This window comes from Amphiura filiformis, chromosome 20, assembly GCF_039555335.1.
Source record: "Amphiura filiformis chromosome 20, Afil_fr2py, whole genome shotgun sequence".
NCBI lineage: Eukaryota > Metazoa > Echinodermata > Ophiuroidea > Amphilepidida > Amphiuridae > Amphiura > Amphiura filiformis.
In genome coordinates this window covers 58,111,171-58,131,551 of record NC_092647.1, presented here as the reverse complement: position 1 = coordinate 58,131,551, position 20,381 = coordinate 58,111,171, and the positions used below count along the sequence as shown (strand labels likewise).

The following is a 20,381-nucleotide window of genomic DNA, read 5'->3' as shown; positions in this document are numbered from 1 at the left end:
GAGACAATCTACCGACAAGTCTCGTCAGGTATTGACCAGACTCCATACAAGTCCATACAAAGCGCAGTAGAAAGTGGAGACAATCTACCTACTAGATTCTTCAGGATTTGAAGAAACTCCATACAAAGCATTAATTTCCCATTAAGAGCGCAGTAGAAAGTGGAGACAATCTACCGACAAGTCTCATCAGGTATTGACCAGACTCCAACCAAGTCCATACAAAGTGCAGTAGAAAGTGGAGACAATCTACCTACGAGAGATTCCTCAGGATTTGAAGAAACTCCATACAAAGCATTCATTTCCCATTAAGAGCGCAGTAGATAGTGGAGACAATCTACCTACGAGAGATTCCTGAGGATTTGAAGAAACTCCATACAAAGCATTCATTTCCCATTAAAAGCGCAGTAGAAAGTGGAGACAATCTACCGACAAGTCTCGTCAGGTATTGACCAGACTCCATACAAGTCCATACAAAGCGCAGTAGAAAGTGGAGACAATCTACCTACGAGAGATTCCTCAGGATTTGAAGAAACTCCATACAAAGCATTCATTTCCCATTAAAAGCGCAGTAGAAAGTGGGGACAATATACCGACAAGTCTCGTCAGGTATTGACCAGACTCCATACAAAGCGCAGTAGAAAGTGGAGACAATCTACAGACAAGATTCTTCAGGATTTGAAGAACCTCCATATATCATACATATACATCATTAGCCCTCATACAGAGAGACTATACAATACATTTATCTAACGTATCTAAAGCGTAGAGCGGGAGTAATTTGACAAAATTTTATTGAAGCATCTATGACATTTTTTACTTTTGACTGAGGGTGGGATTTTTTGGTCCTGCCTGATCAAATGGAGAAATGCAAGTGAATCACAAGAAAAGTATGGCCACAACAAAGAAATGGAAAATAGAACGGAAGACCTGATTGGTGGAACACCACTAAAGTGACAACTGAGTGGTCAAAAAATTGGGCTTGTTGCTAAACAACAATAACAACCTTAAACTATGATCTGAATCAATAGCTTGAAAGCTTGAGAGTAGGCCAGAAACTCTGAAGTGGACTTGAGTGGACTCAAGTGGAAATTGAGGGGATAAGCCTCTGCACCCAGATGCACATGATTGCCCAATAGCCCCTGATGCTAAGACAATCTAGTTTTTAAAAGATTTGCACTTTTAAAAACGTAATTGTTTGACTGATTACCACAACCTATACCCATTTCGCAGAGGATTTTTCGACTCGATTAGTCATACTTTGTAAAGGAACTTCTTTAATAATTAATATCCTGGTCATTTGTCAGGTTGAAACTTGAATTGTAAATATTTTAAGCACGAACTTTTAATTCTCATTGCCCGGATTGCCAGTAGGCATGTTAAAATAGCCCATAGAGCTAATGCTAAAAGGGAATGTGATCAGTAGATCAGGAATATACTCATTATGAAAGAACACATTATGGCTTAAAATTTGGTGTCAAAATAATTTCACCGGTACGAGTTTTCTCTATGCAAAGACACCTTCATATTTTAAATTTGCTGTCAGTTGCTGAATACTAGAGTCATGAACATTTTAAATTAAACAGTAAAGGAGCTTTTGAGACACCCTAGTACATACATCTGTATTGCACATAAAGTCATAAATATCAAGGTGCATCACAACAAAAAAGTAAACATCAACAAAAAAATCAGGAAACAAGCAAGTAAGGCACTTTTTTAAAAACTCCCAATTCCGGGGCTATGTGTCTTTGGGAGAGCATTACAAACACGTGGGCCAGTTGATGCATGCTTGATCTCCAATATGATGGCCAGTGAGATAAGACTAGTCTATAGTGCTATCCAGACCGTAGCTTATCACTATCATGTCATTGAACATTATGTACTGAGGACTATGGTGTATCCACAGTTTTTCATCAATTGTTGTTTCAGATGAAGTTGTAAAAGCACTACAAGATGCCGAAGTCATTGTCACCGACCCATGGCTGGTGTTTCCTATTATGGATAAGTTACCGAATTTGAAATGGGTGCAAGGTTCATGGGCAGGTAGGTAGCCCTGGGTTCAATTCCAGTTTACTAAACTTGAAATAGGTTGGTGCAAGGCCCTGGGTTGAATTCCAGTCAACCAAATTTGAAATGGGTGCAAGGCACATACGCAGATGGGTGGTACTGGGTTCAAATCCAGGGCTGGATTTACCATAAGGCACAGTGGGCAGGGACCAATCCCGACCATGATCTAAAGGGGCCAAAATTTTTAGAAGAAAGGGAAGTTGTAATAAGTTGTAAGGTGCATCTTCCTTTGGCTTGGTTTTAGGCCTCAATTTGTCTAGTTTTGTCCCACTTTAGCATTAAAATTTTGGGCGTAAGCTATGACCCCGCTTTACAAACCAGAAATGTCACAATTCAATTCGGACTGTTTCGCTCATGAATTCAGTGTCACACTTGTCTAGTGTAAGCAGTACTGTATTTGTCCTAATTAGCACCCTGGTGCTCAGTGGCAGTGCCAGGATTTTTTTTAGGGGGCATTGAGGGTGAAAAGTGAATTTCAGGGGGGGGGGCAAAATCAACCAATTTTGCGCGCAAAAATGCCGCAAGAGGAGGGAGGAAGACTGGAGGGAGAGGGCAATTTTATTAATGTGTGCGGGGCTTTGAGGCAAACTATTAAATTCAGATGGCCTGAACACCCACTGATTGAAACTAATTTATGGTAATCCTGTAGGCGTACTCTTGTGAAGACCACAGCAGCGCAATCCTGTGCCATCTGACCCAGAGAGAGAGAGAGATTATAATGAAAGGCAAGAGATAAACAGACTAAATCACATCTGACGTCAGGGCAAAGGCGCGCTGTGATTGGTTGCCTACCTGTGCAGTAGGGGATTTTCTGTCTAGTTGTCAGAATTTTAGATGCGAACTAGTCTATTTATCTCTGTCTTTCATTATACCTAAGGTTTAAGGTTGAGGTTTTATTTCATATTCTAATGGTGACCTGCAGGTCATTTTTACATTAATCATACCTAAACAGAAACACTGAATTTGCAGGCAGCAGCTTAATCAGCACCAATATTGCAACAATGATGCAAACAACTATACAAATATCCAACCCCACCCCACCCTACGTAGGCAATGAGGATAAAGTGCCTTGCCCATCAAGGACACAACACATGGGCACAAGTGGGGTTCAAACTTGCAACCTGTGGATTATGATTCGGGCACTACTCGGCCACGCGCCCGGGGCCACACGTGCTCCTCTAACTAATGAAAAAAATAAATACCTATGAGCCTCATTTAGAAACCTTATTCCTAATTAATGAAAAAAATAATTACCTATATATGAGCCTCATTCAGAAACCTAATCAATGAAAAGAAAAAAAATTACCTAATTAATGCAGGGATCTTGAAAGACTTCTAGCATTCCGTTATATCTTTTGTTATTCTATACACCCACGAACAACCTCTTACTGTTTGAACTCTTTGAATGGCATGTTTAATATTAAATGAATAATCAAATCATTATTAAATATAAAAGTTACTATGTTTGGGGGGGGAGAGCATTACAAACACATGCGTAGAACCGCAGGGGGCCGTTTTAACATTTTAAGACCGATATTCAACTTCTAGTAACCAAAATTAATTAGTGGTAGGCCTTATTTGTCCAAAAAAATTATGCGCAATTGTTTCAAGAGTTGGGGGGGCATTATGTATCCTTAGCCCTGGACGCCACAACCCCTAGCTATGCCACTGCCCGCGTCTAAGATATTCTTGAGTGGGAGGGGTAGGGGCGCCAATTTTGTTTCTTGCCCGGGCGCTACCAACCCTAGTTACGCCACTGCCCACTAATTGTTATGAATTCCCGTCGTAAAAGCCTATCCCACAACTAGTGAAGCTACTTACTAAATAAGACATCATGGTTATTTTTAATATTTTGAATTAATTTTTGGACACAACCTCCAAGCTAGCTATGTTATCTGGCTATGCCGTCAAAACAAAGCATTCAACCTTAAGCACTTGGAGGGAAGAGGGATGGTTTAGCGCTCATAAAACCGGTTTAATCCGCTAATGTCTGGTCCAAAGTCCAGTCGAGACCCCAGTGCACACTATACTGTGAAAATAGGCTTTGATGATGACAGTGTTGTTGATGTTCTATACCAACGAACTATTCCTCGTTGCAACCGTGTGGCACTTGCTAGAGTATATGTAGCTTAAGCCTTGATATTCATATGTGACCATCCAGCACAACTGAGCCCTGAAGTCGCCAATCATCATTTTTGAGATATTCAACCAAAATATTCTGCTTGAAATTAGCTTTAAAATAATGTATATCATGTCTATAGTACTTGACATTTAAGTAGTGAAAAATCAATAAAGCAGTCAATAAATCCTTTGTTTCCTATTGTTTATTGTTAAGTTCAATGGAGCATATCTCAATAGTGGCACTGGCGACATCCGGGCTCAGTTGTGGAGGATGGTCACATATTAGGTTTAAGTCTAAGCTGATTTTGTTTGTTTGTAAGTAAGCAAAGAGAAGAAACACAGTTTAAGGAATGATTCCCAAGCCACCTTCACAAGAGGAAACTACAATGGAGTGTTCATCATAAAAAGGGTGAAATAAGGCTCCGAAGGTGACAGTGCTGGTGTTCTATCAATGAATAACTTCGTTTTAGTGCATTGTCTAGGAGCTTGTGTTGCCTATTGAATGCTATACATGTATATTTATCTTGATCTATTTTGCAGGAATTGATGGTATCTACAAGGTTTGTGATCAAAGTAAGCTTCCACCTCCCTTTATCTACACAAGACTTGGTGGCTCACTCACCTACCAGCTGGCAGAGTATGTTATGAGTTATATACTAAGTATTGAAAGACACACCATTAGGCTACATAAGGCCCAAGAAGATAAGACTTGGTGAGTACTTAGTCTGAGTAATAAACTAAGGTATAGAGCATTAATATAAATAAAGTGCAAGGAATTGTGACCTCATGAGCTTCTACAAAATATGCTGATAAATAAATATTACATATCAAATACATACAAAAATAGCATTAAATGGGCATTTCGTGATCCACAGCATCATCCCCCCACTTTTCTCAAAAAAAGTTGAGATTTTTATATCACTGGAAACCTCTCACTGGCTACATAATGTTTATGTACAAAATATTTCTTGCAGATTAATTCGTTTAGCAAAGATATCGTGAAATTTGAATTTTGTTCTGGTATACCAGAACAAAATTACAACACATTGTCTATGGAGCAGTGTAATACACATAATCATGCATACCTCGCAAACACAAAATCGGAATCAACTGAAATTTTTGGAATAAGCTTCTTTCGTGGATATCTACTGAAAATGTCATAAAAGAGGATGCTAGGATCACAAAATACTTCTTTAAAGAAAATAATTTTGAAAGCCAAATGGATGTCTGGGGCAAAGAGAACCATTCTACCTGCAGCACCATATAATGCATAGTAGTGCTACCTATTACCTAAGGCAGTTTGAGTTTGGCATTTGTGGCAAGTGCAAATGAGATCGGCATGAAACACGAGTTGGATCAAAGGTGAAAGCAAACTTGGACTTCCAGCACCTGCTACTTCGGCTTAGGGATAAAACAATCTCTCAAAACGGATGTTTGTGTTCCAATATTTTGGGCTCATCCGTTACTATAAAATTGAGAATTCAAAATATTGTTTTCTCTCTGTTTGTCCCCTGAAAACCAAAGTAGTTGACTGGGGTGAGATTCTTGTAACAATAAATATCCCAAGTTATATCTTAGGGGTCATGTATAGCTGTGTATCATCCAAGTTGCCATCACCAAGTTGAAGTAATTATTTATCTTTGAACTTTCAATTATCTTTGATCTGTGATTACAGGGGGCTAGGTGAACAAATTACTTATCGAAAGCTGAGTGATTTGACTGTCGGAATACTTGGTGTTGGTGACATTGGTTCAGAAGGTAGTGTAATGAACTTTGATCAATTTTTTTGGTAAACATGGAATATAAACTTATTTGAACCCTAAAAAGCTTTTATATTTATCTTGTTTCAGTTTCAACTAACCCAAATTTAGAAAACATCTTAAAAGGGAATATTGGAATGTCATCTTTCCCTGGGTAAGATCTGACAGCAGGCCAGACCATGGTCAGAGGGTAACATGATAGGTTTCTTTCACCTTGAAGGCAAGGATAGTCTTGCAAATATGGGCTAACTTTCCCCATGGCCATCCAATATGCCATGAATTAGTAGGACTACAACTGGTATCTACTGGTCAGTTTATACTCCTATTTATTTATTATTTTTATATGGGCCTTTAACAAGAAAACCTAAAGGAGACAAACTTGCAAATAAATAACAAAATGAAGCAATAGAGCACAAATATAAAGTTTTACTAAAATGATCCTTTTCCAACTGACCCTAAACTACTCGTGAAGTAAGCACAAAGAAACACTTGTAAAACCAAAGACAAAATGAAGTAACTTGGGACAATTTTTTTGCTAAATATGGGAAATTCAAATTGGGTGCTAATTGCTGAAAAACACAAGAGAGGGAATGGACATAATTAGGTTCCCTGTGAGCAGGCCTGATCCAAAGGGGTAGATAAAAAAATTCAGATCTGATTTAATATTTCGACATAACTTTTCAAAAATGACAGCTGGGTAAAATGAAAAGATCACAGTGTGCAGATAAATCTTACTTAACTAAAACACCATAAGGCCTAAAAAAATTGTTTGATTGGCGTAACATAAGAAAAATTAGGGTAGGTAGGTCAGGATTCTTTTTTTTTTGTCGATTCCTAGTTTCCTGTTACCCTACTCCGCTCAAAACCAATTGCTGGCCAAATATTTCATTATTTTGAATATTTAAACTTTAACATACCAATAAATAATTGTGGTTTTAAATATATCATAAATCTCTTTCTGTTGATTTTCAGGATTTTCTTTACAGTAGGAGCATGATGGTATATGGTTAATAATGAATTAATAATGAATACCTTTCTTGATCTGCTCTGATCTCATCCTGTAAAAAATATTGTGAAACTTTTGATAATAGTAACGGGAAACTATGAATTGACTTTCATCGGCAGTGGCGTAGATTTCTTTTTGACATTGGGGGGGATGGGGTTGGAAAAAATTTCTTGAATTATAGTGAATTTAGGCCCTTTTGGCGACATAATAAGCGTGTGGTACAAATGCGCGCGAAGTGCGTGAAAAATTTTGGCATTTTGAAGCTAAACTGTTGAAATATGGTGCAAGAATGGAATAAATTCGCGGGAAGCCCGAAAAAATTTGCACTTTTGGGGCTAAAATGGCCAAATATGAGGTTAATTTGGTCAGAAACCCACATACAGGCGTCAACATTGGGGGGATGATTGTATGGACCATCCCCCCCCTGATATTGGGGGGGGATAAATCCCCCCATCCCCCCACTGGGATCTACGCCTATGTTCATTGGCCTTATGCCACATACTGTTTTTCCATTTTGAATCATTGCAATTATTGTCTCATTTTGTTTTAGTTGCCAGAGTTGTGAAAACTTTTGGAATGAAGACATGGGGATTGGTTAATCGAGATTTACCAAAAGATCAAAGGTCATCTAATATTGATGAATATAGGTATGTAGTTATAGCGCATTCATATTAAAGCATGCAGGTATTTTGTTTAAAATTAATTAATTAATTATAATTTATTTATTTGTGTGTTTGTTTGTTTGTTTGTTTGTTTGTTTGTTTGTTTGTTTGTTTATTTATTTATTTATTTATTTATTTATTTATTTATTTATTTATTTATTTATTTATTTATTCATTCATTCATTCATTCATTCATTCATTCATTCATTCATTATTTATTTATTTATTTATTTATTTATTTATTTATTTATTTATTTATTTATTTATTTATTTATTTATTTATTTATTTATTCATTCATTCATTCATTCATTCATTCATTCATTATTTATTTATTTATTTATTTATTTATTTATTTATTTATTTATTTATTTATTTATTTATTTATTTATTTATTTATTTATTTATTTATTTATTTATTTATTTATTTATTTATTTATTTATTTATTTATTTATTTATTTATTTATTTATTTATTTATTTATTTAACTATACACTGGTGATTGCACAATATAATAAGAACAGTTAAAATATAAAATAGCAAAATACATTCACAAAAGAATACAATAATAAACATGTCTAAAATACAAATTGATACCAATGCAGAGAATGGGACAAACAGGTGCATATCACCAAGACCATCCCACCTGGAGACCAAAAATAAGCTACCCTTACCCCCCAAGTAGACCTACCCCCCAAGTCTGCACCTAGTACAGTTACATATGAAGAGAACCACATGCAAACACTGAGTTTAAAAAAAGAACCACATTAGTTTAAAAATTGAAAAAATACAGAAAACCTACACTGTAGAACAAAGGGAAGCTGATTATGATTCCACAAAGATATAATGCGGTTGTATATATTTTTATCTTTAATGCATTTTTTGTTCATTTCTTAGTCATTTGTACACAATTATAGCATCTACTTTGTTTAGGTATATTTTGTTTTTCCAAAGTGTTGTTATTTAGCTTTGCTGTGGGATCCAAGTCATTGTATGATCAATGTTGAACTGCTTTAGGGGGTGCTACACCCCTGCCCAATTTTGTGCCTATTTTTGCATTTTTATCAAAATTATAGCGCATTGGTGACAAGTGCGATGTATGTATATTATTAGCTACTTGCAGTTCCGCCATTATGCACTATGTGCGGGAGAGCCTCGAACTGGCAGCATACATGAAAGGAAGAATTATGTAACCTTACACAGAACGTTATGACTAGTTCAATTCCCATTCATGTATGCTGCCAGTTCGAGGCTCTCCCGCACATAGTGCATAATGGCGAACCGTGCAAGTAGCTAATAGGGCAAGGACTACAACTACTGCACTGAAAATTCAGCAACTCAAGGCAAGTAGTTATTGATTTATTGATCAAATATTGGTTTTCCCTCATTTTTGATTGTAACTCCACAACTGTCGTCTGTGCTGAAATAAAATTTCCAGTGCAGTAGTCGTAGTCCTTGCCCCTATAATATACATATCTTACTTGTTACCAATGCGCTATAATTTTTGAGAAAAATACAAAAATAGGCACAAAATTGGGCAAGGGTGTAGTACCCCCTTAACATGTACCTATGTGACTGACAATGGCTTTAAAACCATAATGTAAGATCTTATAATATGAAATTAGTTCATCTTATTCAAACCTGATTTTTTGGCATATTTGTAATGTTTGCACATGTCCCAACTTACACCTAAATGGAATCAGCTAAATTTATTGTGTTTGTCAGGTCAAAAGAAGTGTTTAAGAAAGAATAAATGTATTGTTTTTAGCCACTGGAGTGCATCTGTTGTCTCATATAACATGCAACATCATTATTTTTGGCGTAAAACAAGGAGGCAAATTTACTTAAAATAATTATGTTGCGTGTTATGAGACGATAGATGCACTAAAAACAATACCTTTATTCTCTAAGTATAAATTGAACAGAAACCATTCCTTACAGTTATTTAATACTAGTATTATTTCAGCATTTTGCATAAAGAGTATAACAAAATTAAAAATCAAATTTAATTTGCCTCAAATATCAAATGAACATTAGGTCACATTATGCCTGTATTTCAAGTCAACTTTAATATTTGCAACTGGAACACATAACTTGTTCCTGCTCCAAATCCCCTTGGCCCAATTTGGATGAGACTCACATCTAACCCTGTGCATATATTGTTATCTTTCATGCAAGAAACAGGTCTGTTAGTTCTTGATATAAGGTCAATTAATGTGGAAAAATTATTTTTTACTATTTTTAGTTTAAAAATATCCAGTGCCAAAACTGCTAGTCTGAGGAAATTAAAAAACAGAGAATCTCTACCTGATCCATAAATATGCGTGAAGATAGAACTTGATTGTAACATTAGGCACATTTTAATTTCAGATTGGTGTCTGGGCTGCCAGAAATACTAGCTAACTGTGACTATCTGTGCAATGTATTACCCAGTACTTCAAAGACTAAAGGTATTCTGAGTGGCGATGCACTAGCACACTGTAAAAAGGTAACTTGCATATTATTATTATTCTTTATTTCTTTTTGCTGTGTTTTTAAGGTTTTCATTCATTATTGATACTGGAAACTAGGGATAGGTAAATGAGTAAATGAGTAAAACGACTATTCCTCAACGACACTTTCATAGCTATACACTAGTCCTGCCTGCTGCCTTACATCACCCCGGGTGGACCGTTGCAACGGTGTGGCACATGCTAGAGTGTAGCTTAAGCGCTGTTATTCATAGGCTTAAGTACAAGCTGATTTTGTTTGTTAGTTAGACTGCAACAAGGTGATTTTTCCAATTTTGTCATCTTCCAAGAGAGAACTACACCAGAAGTGCTCATCTGAAGAAGGGTGAAATTAGACTCCGACGATAACCGTGCTGGTGATCTTCGAATGAACTACCCCCCTGATGACTGGACACCTGCTTTTAGTCTATTTAAGTTGGAGTGTTGCAACAGTTCTCCTTGTTTCTAGCAAAAGCACCAACCATCACTTTTGTATTTCTACAGCCAAAAATGACAGGTTTCACACTGGGTTCCACAGCAGGAAGTGGATAATGGTTCCCGGATTAGGCTACTCCAGTCAGCCATACACCTATGGGGGACATGACTTTAATCTTCCACACAGGGAGTGTGAATTTCAAATGGGGTTACCTGAATGGGCGACTCCATTTGAAATCTATAGGGGGTGTATGATTTTCAACTGGAATAGCCATCATTAGCACACCTGTCTGCTTCTAATTCCATTTAACTGCAACATTCTGTCAGTCAGCATAAAGTCACTCGCGATAGATCGCTGCATCCAATTGGTTGTCTATGCCAAGATTTGGCTGTTCCATCTTGCGCACTCGCACATGAAGGGGACACTTACCATTGCCTTCAATGGGGGGAAATCACAAAACATGCCATAAAATAAATCAGTCTTGATGAAACAATTCTAAAAGTTTGATTTCTTATCAGGGGAATAAACTCCCAATAATTCATTGATACAGGAATTGATGCCTAGAAGATGCAATCTAGTCTATTTATCTCTGTCTTCAATTATAGGAGTAAGAATTAAGCTGTTGTCCTTTCCTCATTTTTCTCATAGGATATTTTCCAGTGGCAGTGCTATGGAGGGCAGCAGCAAGGGAGGCATTTGTCCCCCCAAATATTTATCTTGCCCCCAGTTTGGCTCACCCACTTTTGAGACAGACCCCCAAAATTACGTAAATTTCCACTTTTTATGGCAATTTTGCCACCCCTGAAATTCACTTCCCCCATGCCCCCGAAAAAAATCCTGGTGCAGCCACTGGTATTTGCTAAGTGTCACTAAGTGATTAAAGTGATTAATTATTATTCAGGTTGATTACAGTTCTTCAGTGCATAAAATGCTAAATTACAATGATTCCTGCAACTATCTTGTCCCGTTATGCCTCATGACCAGTTGAGACTATCTGTATGTGGAATTACATATTCTTTCTTCATATTTTGAAATCTTACAGAAACCAGTGTTCATCAATATAGGTCGTGGTGATGTGACAACTGAGGATAGTATAATTAATGCAATCAAGTAAGTTGAATAAAAATACAAAGATGATCTTTTTATTTCAAATAGACTTATATAGTAGAAGCTAAAAGAGTGCCCAAAATCCAGGCCCAAAATGAATTATGTGAAAAAGGGTGCCTTTGCGTTTATACAAAAGGTATCAAGACCACGCGTATGCAGTAACAGGTTGCCTATAGAAATTGCCTAATTTTTTTCATTTTGGCCTAAAAAGTTGAAAATTGTCAAGTTTCTTATTGATAGGGTGGAGAAAAAGCCCAAGATGGGAGAGGGGGGGTGAATGCACCTATGCCCCTGCTCCCCTGGGCCACAACGGATCTCATTACATAAACTAACAAAATATTAATACTTGTAAAGAATACACAAGGTAATTTTGGATTTTCACTGTTTTTGCATCAAAATGCTTCAAATGTAAATTGCAAGTGGGCATTTAAGCACTTCATAGTCTGCATATAGTTATTAAACATACAAGTTTGTGCTGAAATATTCTAATGCTGTTAATACACTGGATTATACCCTTTCATACATTTCATTGGTGAAATAATTAGGGAATTTGCCAAGCTTCCATTGATAATACTGCCCTCTTGGTGGTGCTATTTCATTTACAGCTTAACACCAGGTGGTAATAGATTGCATCTAGAGCATCTTTGGAATGTTTTATGTTTTCTGTTATCAGGAAAAATTTCACCTCATCAATGTAGATAAAGACATGAATTCAAGAAGCATTGTGGGACTGATCAAGTTTTTTTTCCCATATTTGCCCATCAAACAGGCTACACAATGCTGATTTAAAAAAAAAAATTTATATCAACTTTAAGATTCTGAAATAAAAAAGTGTAAAATTGATCAATTCCTTCTTGGCCATAACAGAAAATAAATAGTGACAAATAACCAATTTTGCTCTCACTTATGGAAAAATTTCTGATTATCTGCAAGAGCTACATGTACCACATTCTATTTTCCTTAGTCAAAATGCCTAGCTTCTTACAACACCTGCTGAAAGAAAGTATAATAAGCCATTCCAGGTTTGGTCTCATGGTGGTGTATATTATGTACATTCAATTCACCTGATGGGGTACTTTTATAACCATAAGGCTAAGAAAAAAAAAAAACCCTGTTCTACGGGCCCGACCGACCCAGATTTTGAACAAATCAGGAATTTATTTTTCCTGTACAAATGAATGCTGACCCAAATTTCAGAAACAAATGTTTTTTTTGTATTTTCTCAAATTGCAAATTATTTACAGATTTTGGTGATTTTTTGGGTCATTTCCTAAAAAAAAAAAAAAAAAAATGGGCCGACTGACCGACCCTACTTGAAAGGTCCGCCCACCAGTAGAACAGGGTTTCTTTTTTTTTTGTCGATTAATGATGAAATATATGAAATATATTAAAATATATGAAAATTATATAATTTGTATATTTTTTGGAAATATTCATGATGTTGTATGAGAACATGATTAATGCATAAGTGGGAATCCTCAGCTGGAATCTTTGATCTTGTTTTACTAAAACCGACTCTTCCTAATATAGATTTTAAAGCACATCAAATGACTATGGTGTTGCATTGTGAAATAAATTCCAACATTATCTTTATTCTTGTGTTCTAACAGGAATGGCTGGATATCAAAAGCTGTGCTGGATGTGTTTGAAAAAGAGCCATTACCTAAAGACAGTCTACTATGGACAATGCCAGAGGTGAGAAAAGTTCAAAATGCTAATTCTACTTGAACATTCATCTATGTTTGTAATATTTTGAATGAAATTAGAACTCTTGATCTATCTAAACCTACCCTCGACTTTATTAGCACTCCATTACATGTCATGCCAGAGTGATGAAAATCAGCAGAATGATGGAAATCGGCTTCATGTCATTGTTATACATTTGACCTTATAACAGATTCAGGGACTCATTCAGGGATTCAATCATGTTTCACCATTGTTCATCACTGTTTAATAAAGATGTGTCCCTGTGGTTTGCTTCGCGAGGGCAGCGAGTTGTTGAACGGTGATGAACAATGGTGAAACATGATTGAATCCCTTTTAACAATGAAAACAAGCTATAGGTTTTATAATTCAAATTATTATTTCATGAGGAATGTCAGTTAGTCCTTGCCACTGAACCTTGCAAGGAGATCAGTGATTTCTCTGTTGATATCAGTAATAAAACACACAAGTACCAGGCATTCCAAATTTATGAACTCACGTGTAATGCGTACGCACACTCAGTTTGTTAACTTGCGTTTGCATGTACGCTACTGGAAAAGTATGGATTAACCAATTAACAATGTTTGGCCTCTGTTCAAAGGTATAAGTATAGAGTTGCTGAATGAACTTTGAACCTGTCCTATAGAAGCAAGCCATCTCTCAACAAGGATGGGGTGGTTAAATAACAAGGTCCGTATGCACAAAACAAGTTGGACCGGGTCTATCTTTACACATGGTCTAACAACGGAGATTAGTCTACACCCTTAGAAAAAAGGGTGCTAAAAGGGTTCTTCGCTTGTCCCGTATATGGAACCCTTTATGGTTCTCAAAGGAACCACTAAAGGTCCTTAAAAGGCACTCTGTGGAACTTTTGAAGGCTCATGCACGCTATAGAACCTTTAAGGGTTCCCCAAAGGATTCCTGTATTTCCTGGAACCTTTTTTGAGGATTCAAAAGCTAGGGTCCCATATACGGTACAAAAAAGGTTCTAATTGGCACCCTTTTTTCTAAGAGTGTACTGGAGAAGGAAGTTTTTGGTATTTACATACCTTATTCTATATTATTGTAGATCCTGTTAAGGGCAAATACAGGTAGCTTAATCATGTTAACATTAGATGACCTTTGGACTTTGCTACAAGAAAGGATGAAAAGAAAGGATCCCTCCCTAATTCTAACCTTGGTTAGACTAGGTCTAACATTATATATACCTGGTCTAACTTGTTTTGTGCATTCGGACCCAAAAAGCCAAATCATTGTGTATTTTACTTGTTTTATTGCTAATTGATGATAAGTTTCGTGTAATACATTCCCTGCATAAATAATATCAACTGTAAAACAGTCAGACCACAAAAGGATGAAAAAAGAATAAAATGAAACTAGAATAAGGCAATTAAGGGAGGAAATTTGAAAATAAATTTCATGGTTGAAATTTATCATCCCTGTGAGGTGAACATTTACAGGGGGTAATATTAATTTTGAATAAAAGTTGATCAAACAGTTCTTCCTAATTCAAGATACAAGTCACAATAACACAGAGACTTTACTTTATTTCTGCTCTGCTTTCTGCAGGTAATCATTACACCTCATTGTGGTGGGCTTACATTGGACTATTCAGTAAGTATCTCTTATTGTGTGACCCTTAAGGGTATCCGTAGGGAGAACACTTTGTTTTACGGCCAGGTCTGGCCAGGTGCATGTTTGTTCGCAGTCTACAGGTGTAACTAGGTTGTTGTATATTCTATAATTTTCCTGGTGTGTTAACTGTGATTACATCTAGACACCAGTTTATTTTTTATTTGAACGGGACCCTAATTTAATGAGAAAAACGCCGAAAAAGAGAGGGCCGGCAAAAGCCGATATGCAGACAATTTTGTAGCTACAGACAGCTCGTATTCCATATAACAACTACGGAAACCAATCAGTGCCAGAAGTGTTGATTTATATTTCATCCACTTAGGTTTGGCTTAACCCACTAAAAGGTAAAACTTTAAGGCTGATCATTTTAATTATAAATGTAGTGTGTGTGTAAAAGTATATTTCTCAAAATGGAGGAGAGCGCCTATGACTATTGTCCGTTCTGTCTACATGGTCTATGATAATTATTTTCTTCACCGAAATATATTCACTTAACACAGACCACGGTTGCCAAACAAATGAGGGCAAACCGCGGGTCAAATCATTGAAAAGTCGCCCAATATTTTTTTTATCAACCGTTGGTTTCTATGAGATAAAAAATTACCAGAAGTCGCGTAAGCCAATGTTGAGAAGTCATACAATATTTTTCTTAACCATCAATTGGTGTCTATAGGACAGAAAATTGTCGCGAGGAAAATCTTCAAAACTCATCCTATTGACCTAGGCCTATTATATCGCGGGTTTGGCAACCCTGCAATATATACAGTTATATAACATCGCACCGCATTATGAGGTGAACGAACTGAATGTTGACATTGTATTCAGGATTTAAAACAAGAACTGTCTTTAACCAGACAATGCGGTTGGTATAAAACATAGCGTGTGATATCATGATATCAACTTCAAAATCTAAAAACAAAAGTAAAGAAATAATTTAGGGCTTAAATAAATAAACAGCGTACAGCAGGTGCTATCTTGTCAATAGTGATAAGAGGAACATGAAAAAAACCAGCAGATAGCATGCACCCCAGTAAAGAGTTAAATAAAGCAAGGAAAAATCATAATGTGCAGAAGGCCTACTTTTCGGATGATATTCACAGAAACAAAAATAAAGATCTAAAAACAAAAGTAAAGAAAATGAGGGCGAAATAAATAAACAGCGTACAGCATGTGATGATAATTATACACTTAGAACAAAAATTAAAAAAATACTTTACACGCGACATAAATAAACAGCCATCTATCAAGAATGACAAGAGGAACATGAAAAAAACCCACCTAATATATGAGAGCATGCACCCCAATAAAGAATTGCTTTAAAATAAAACAATGAAAAATCATGACATGTGAAATGTATGTTGATACACTTATAAATAATACTCAAGGGTGAAATAAAAAACACCCTATCTACCGATATTTCCCCAGTTAAACATACTCAGTGATCACTTGTACTAAAACAAAAATAAAGAAATACTTCACAAATGATAAGAGGAACACATAAAAATAAATAAGCGAGCATGTCCCAAAAAAAAAAAAATTAGTAAAAGATAAAATAATGATAAAACGTACAAGAAGGGGCAAAATATTTGTTGCAAAAACTTATTAAATGCTCATTTGCTCTAAGATATTTAATGTTTGCAATTTAAAGATGCATTACATCATGACCAATTTTAGTTAGGCCAGAAATTGGCCTAACTCTCCATAGAATCCCGTGTTAAAAAGTTATCCGCAATCCAAAGTCAGTAGTCCACTTGGGAAGCTAACAAACAGAGGGCGTACTGTGACTGAAAAGATTAGATGTGAAAATCTATCAATTGTGCACAAATAATAATCAGAGTTTTAAGCTTAAATGCAATAGCCAGAAGCACAATTGGCAAGTGGAGTACGGAGAAGTCTAGCTACACCCTGGAAGGGAAAAAAACAGTATTTGAAACGAGGAAATGTGCAATATGACTTAATGTAATACATTAGAAAAGGCTTAAAAGGCAACTATTAGGCCCTGATTCATATCTAATCATCATTTAGGCCTGTAAATTAGATTGTCTGTGTAAATTTAGCAGGATCCGACTTTTTATGACGACTTTCAAAATGTGTTACATTTCAGAAACACCAAGCTGTTTGTGAGGTGGCGTTAGCTGTATGGGTTATAGGTTGAACTTTTTACAATATTTCTGGAAAAAAAATCCTGAAATCCAAATATTAATTTTTACAATGGATGTCGTCATCTGACCTTCTGCTTGCAGAAAGGGGAAGTTTTGAAGAACTGAGGTGTTTTCCCGGCCCCTGTCTGAACAGAAAGTCAGTGGGGGTTATTTACTGGTGTGCACCCTAAAAGGCCCTTGTCATAACCAATGGTGGCGGCATGATTTTTCCCGTGCATGAGGGTTTAGGAAAATTAAATTATATGTCTAAACTTGAGGTTGCATGTGTAAAACATGGTCTTTTTTAACGCATGTTTGGGGTATTGAAATGATATTTTTTTGGCTTGCACAATCATGGTAAAGATCCATGTCATACATAAGAGATTATAGGACATACAATACTTGGTAGGCCTAATGATAATGCGTGAACTTTGTACCTGTTAGGGAACTGAAATCAGACTGAAAACACAAACGTCATTCGAGGCTCTGTCTCACCAGTTGCATTTACAAGGCCCTTGTTATAACCAGTGGTGGCGGATGATTTTTTTCTGGGGGGGGGAAGGGTCACACAAGGTTCTGAACAGAAACGTCACATACGGACCAACCCACACTACCGACAACCGCGAATGCCGAGAACCGCGAAAGCCGAGAACCGCTCTAGTTTTATACTTGGTTTGATTGAAGAAAATCTTTTACTCTGAGAGGAGTTTGGAAACTTTTCCTGTTTCCTCCTCAAATAGTTGCTTTACGGTGAAACTTATAAAATATCATCAATAGTTTAATCTGAAAGTATTCATATGTTTTGTGGTTGATGAGTCAATATTATGGGTGCACACCAGTAAATAGCCCCCATTGACTTTGTGTACAAACAGGGTCCGGGAAAACATCATTTTCTAGACTCCAGAGCGACTCAGTTCTTCAAAACTTACCCTTTCTGCAAGTCGAAAGTCAGAAGAAGACATCTATTGTAGAAATTATGTACGGAGTCCAGCATTTTTCCCAGAAAAATGCCGAATAGATCACCCTATAGCCCATACAGCGTACGCCACCTCACGAATAGCTTGGTGTTTCTGAAATGTAACACATTTTGAAAGTTTAGCCAAATCGTCATAAAAAGTCAGATCCTGCTCATTTTTCACAGACAAACTATTTCCCAGGCCTAAATGAGAATTAAATATGAATTAGGGCCTAATAATTGGGTTTTAAGCCTTTTCTAATGTATTTAATTAAGTCGTATTGCACGTTTCCTCATTTGAAACACTGATTTTTTCCTCCCAGGGTGTAGGAGACTTGTATTTACTGGTGTGCACTCTTATGCATAGAACAAGCGGGGGATTGTCTCGCAAGTCGATTTTTGTACACCAGGGGTCCATTTCACTAAACTTTACGATGTTTCGTAAGTCGCGAAATCATTTGTAACTTACGATGAGTTGTAAGTTCCATTTCACTAAACTTAATTATGAACGGTACCCTTAGTAAGTAATAGGGATTTACTACAGGGACCCTTCGTAAAGTTACATCTAGTATTCGGTATTCATAACTTTACAAGTGGTTACTTGAGTTACGAAGGGTTAAAAGTTTAGTGAAATGGACCCCTGGTCTCACACAGATATGTAGCAGTAAGGCATTTGCCTTGCAACATTTAGAACCCTAATGTTTCTGGTATAGTGCTGGTGAGTGTCAATTTTGCCTTATGTGTCGCGTGACAAGAAAAGTCAAACAAATTTTGGGTCAACAATTGATAATTTTGGGCAAAATATATTTCCATCGAGGCATTCACAGGTTTGGGGCGCCATTTTGTACCTTGCCCCTGGGTGACACAACCCCTAGTTACGAGTAGTTCTTATGTGTGGGCAAGTAACTTAGAGAATTTTTATTTTTATTATCGTCCAATATTTTGAGTAGTATGCCGTCTGCGCCGGCAGCTACTCAAAATATTGGACCTGCCTGTCATCTATCATATGATATCATATACCTCATAAGATTTTTTGTTGTTGTTTTCCTCTTTTCTTTTTGTGTAAAGTGCTATGTTCATATTCCTTGAATTTGTAATAGCGCTATATAAGTGCTGGTATTATTATTATATGGTAGAGGATAGTCAAAATAAATATTCCTATCGTTTATTCTCATTCTTAGTCAGTTAAGTATTATTTTAATAACTGTAAACTATTTTTTTAAGCAAAAATTAAGTTACCGTCATAAAACTCCCTTTTTCTAAAATGAACGAAACTTGTTTACAACTTAACATCTTTTGTTGCGCGTTCTGCTAGTGCGTGCGAGTATTCCGCACTGCATCTACGCATACAATGCAATACATATGAGCACCCCTATGAGCGTGTTGCTCGTTATCAACACTCATGATGACGTGGGGTCATCTACAGCCTGATAGACGACATCCAAAATCATGCGATTGTCCAATCAGATTATGTGTCTACGTAATAGACCCGGGGTAATAGACCACTACCAGTGACTAAGAATGTGTAATAAGACTAGAAACAATTTAGAATCACAGGCCCAACTGGATGGTGACAGAAGAGTTCTGGTACATGGGGCAGCCTTGCCTGTGATATCGGTAGCAACAATAACAACTTAATTCAATGTGAGAGTAAAGGACCATGGGAGATTTAACTTTAAATTATAATCTTTTATCACACTTTGAATTTCAGATCGCAGAAACATTTGCAGACAACTACCAAAGATACATTAGTGGTAAACCTCTGAAGTATGTGATAGAAGATTGGGCAAGAGGCTACTAGTAGTAACAGAATTTGTAATGCAATTTGTGATGTTTGATTTCATCACTTAATCTTATGTACTCTGTTAATTTGTTATGATTTATTTCACAATCTGCAGGTAAAATTGGGGGCGGGGGTAAGAATTTTTTGGCGAACCGAAAAAGGGGGGGGGGGAAGCAATTTTTGGCCAGCCGAGGGGGGGGGCAAGCGATTTTTGGCACGCATTCATGGGGATCCTTTTAAATAAAACGTTCTAAAAAGGCTTAGGAAAACAGTATGGACACGCTTTAATATGCAAATTTTCCTGCTCGCGCACTACGCTCGCAACATATATCTGGACCATTCAAGGTTTGCAAATTGGGATCCCAAAAATTTGGCATGTGTAAGGGGGGGGGGCAAAGAATTTTTGGCAGGCCGAGGGGGGGAAGAAATTTTACCCCGGGGCTAAAAAAGTATGGATTCATCACAGATTAACAACGGTTCCCTCCTGTATTAAGGTATAAGAAGAGTTGTTGAAACTTCA

The 20,381-nt window shown here is 36.6% G+C and overlaps 1 protein-coding gene across 3 annotated transcripts in view; it reads left to right on the top strand.

Annotated features, from left to right (window-relative positions):
* The window catches only part of LOC140142108 (glyoxylate/hydroxypyruvate reductase B-like), a 33,498-nt gene extending 13,552 nt beyond the window's left edge, over nt 1–19,946 (top strand). For all 3 annotated transcript variants that reach the window (XM_072164068.1, XM_072164069.1, XM_072164070.1), the window contains exons 2-10: nt 1,927–2,040; nt 4,726–4,897; nt 5,861–5,943; nt 7,502–7,598; nt 9,982–10,099; nt 11,579–11,646; nt 13,254–13,338; nt 14,917–14,961; nt 19,790–19,946. In XM_072164068.1, coding sequence (XP_072020169.1) covers nt 1,927–2,040; nt 4,726–4,897; nt 5,861–5,943; nt 7,502–7,598; nt 9,982–10,099; nt 11,579–11,646; nt 13,254–13,338; nt 14,917–14,961; nt 19,790–19,879 — 872 coding nt within the window. In that variant the 3' untranslated portion in view covers nt 19,880–19,946. The remainder of the gene's footprint in view (nt 1–1,926; nt 2,041–4,725; nt 4,898–5,860; nt 5,944–7,501; nt 7,599–9,981; nt 10,100–11,578; nt 11,647–13,253; nt 13,339–14,916; nt 14,962–19,789) is intronic.
* Nucleotides 19,947–20,381: the final 435 nt, after the last annotated feature.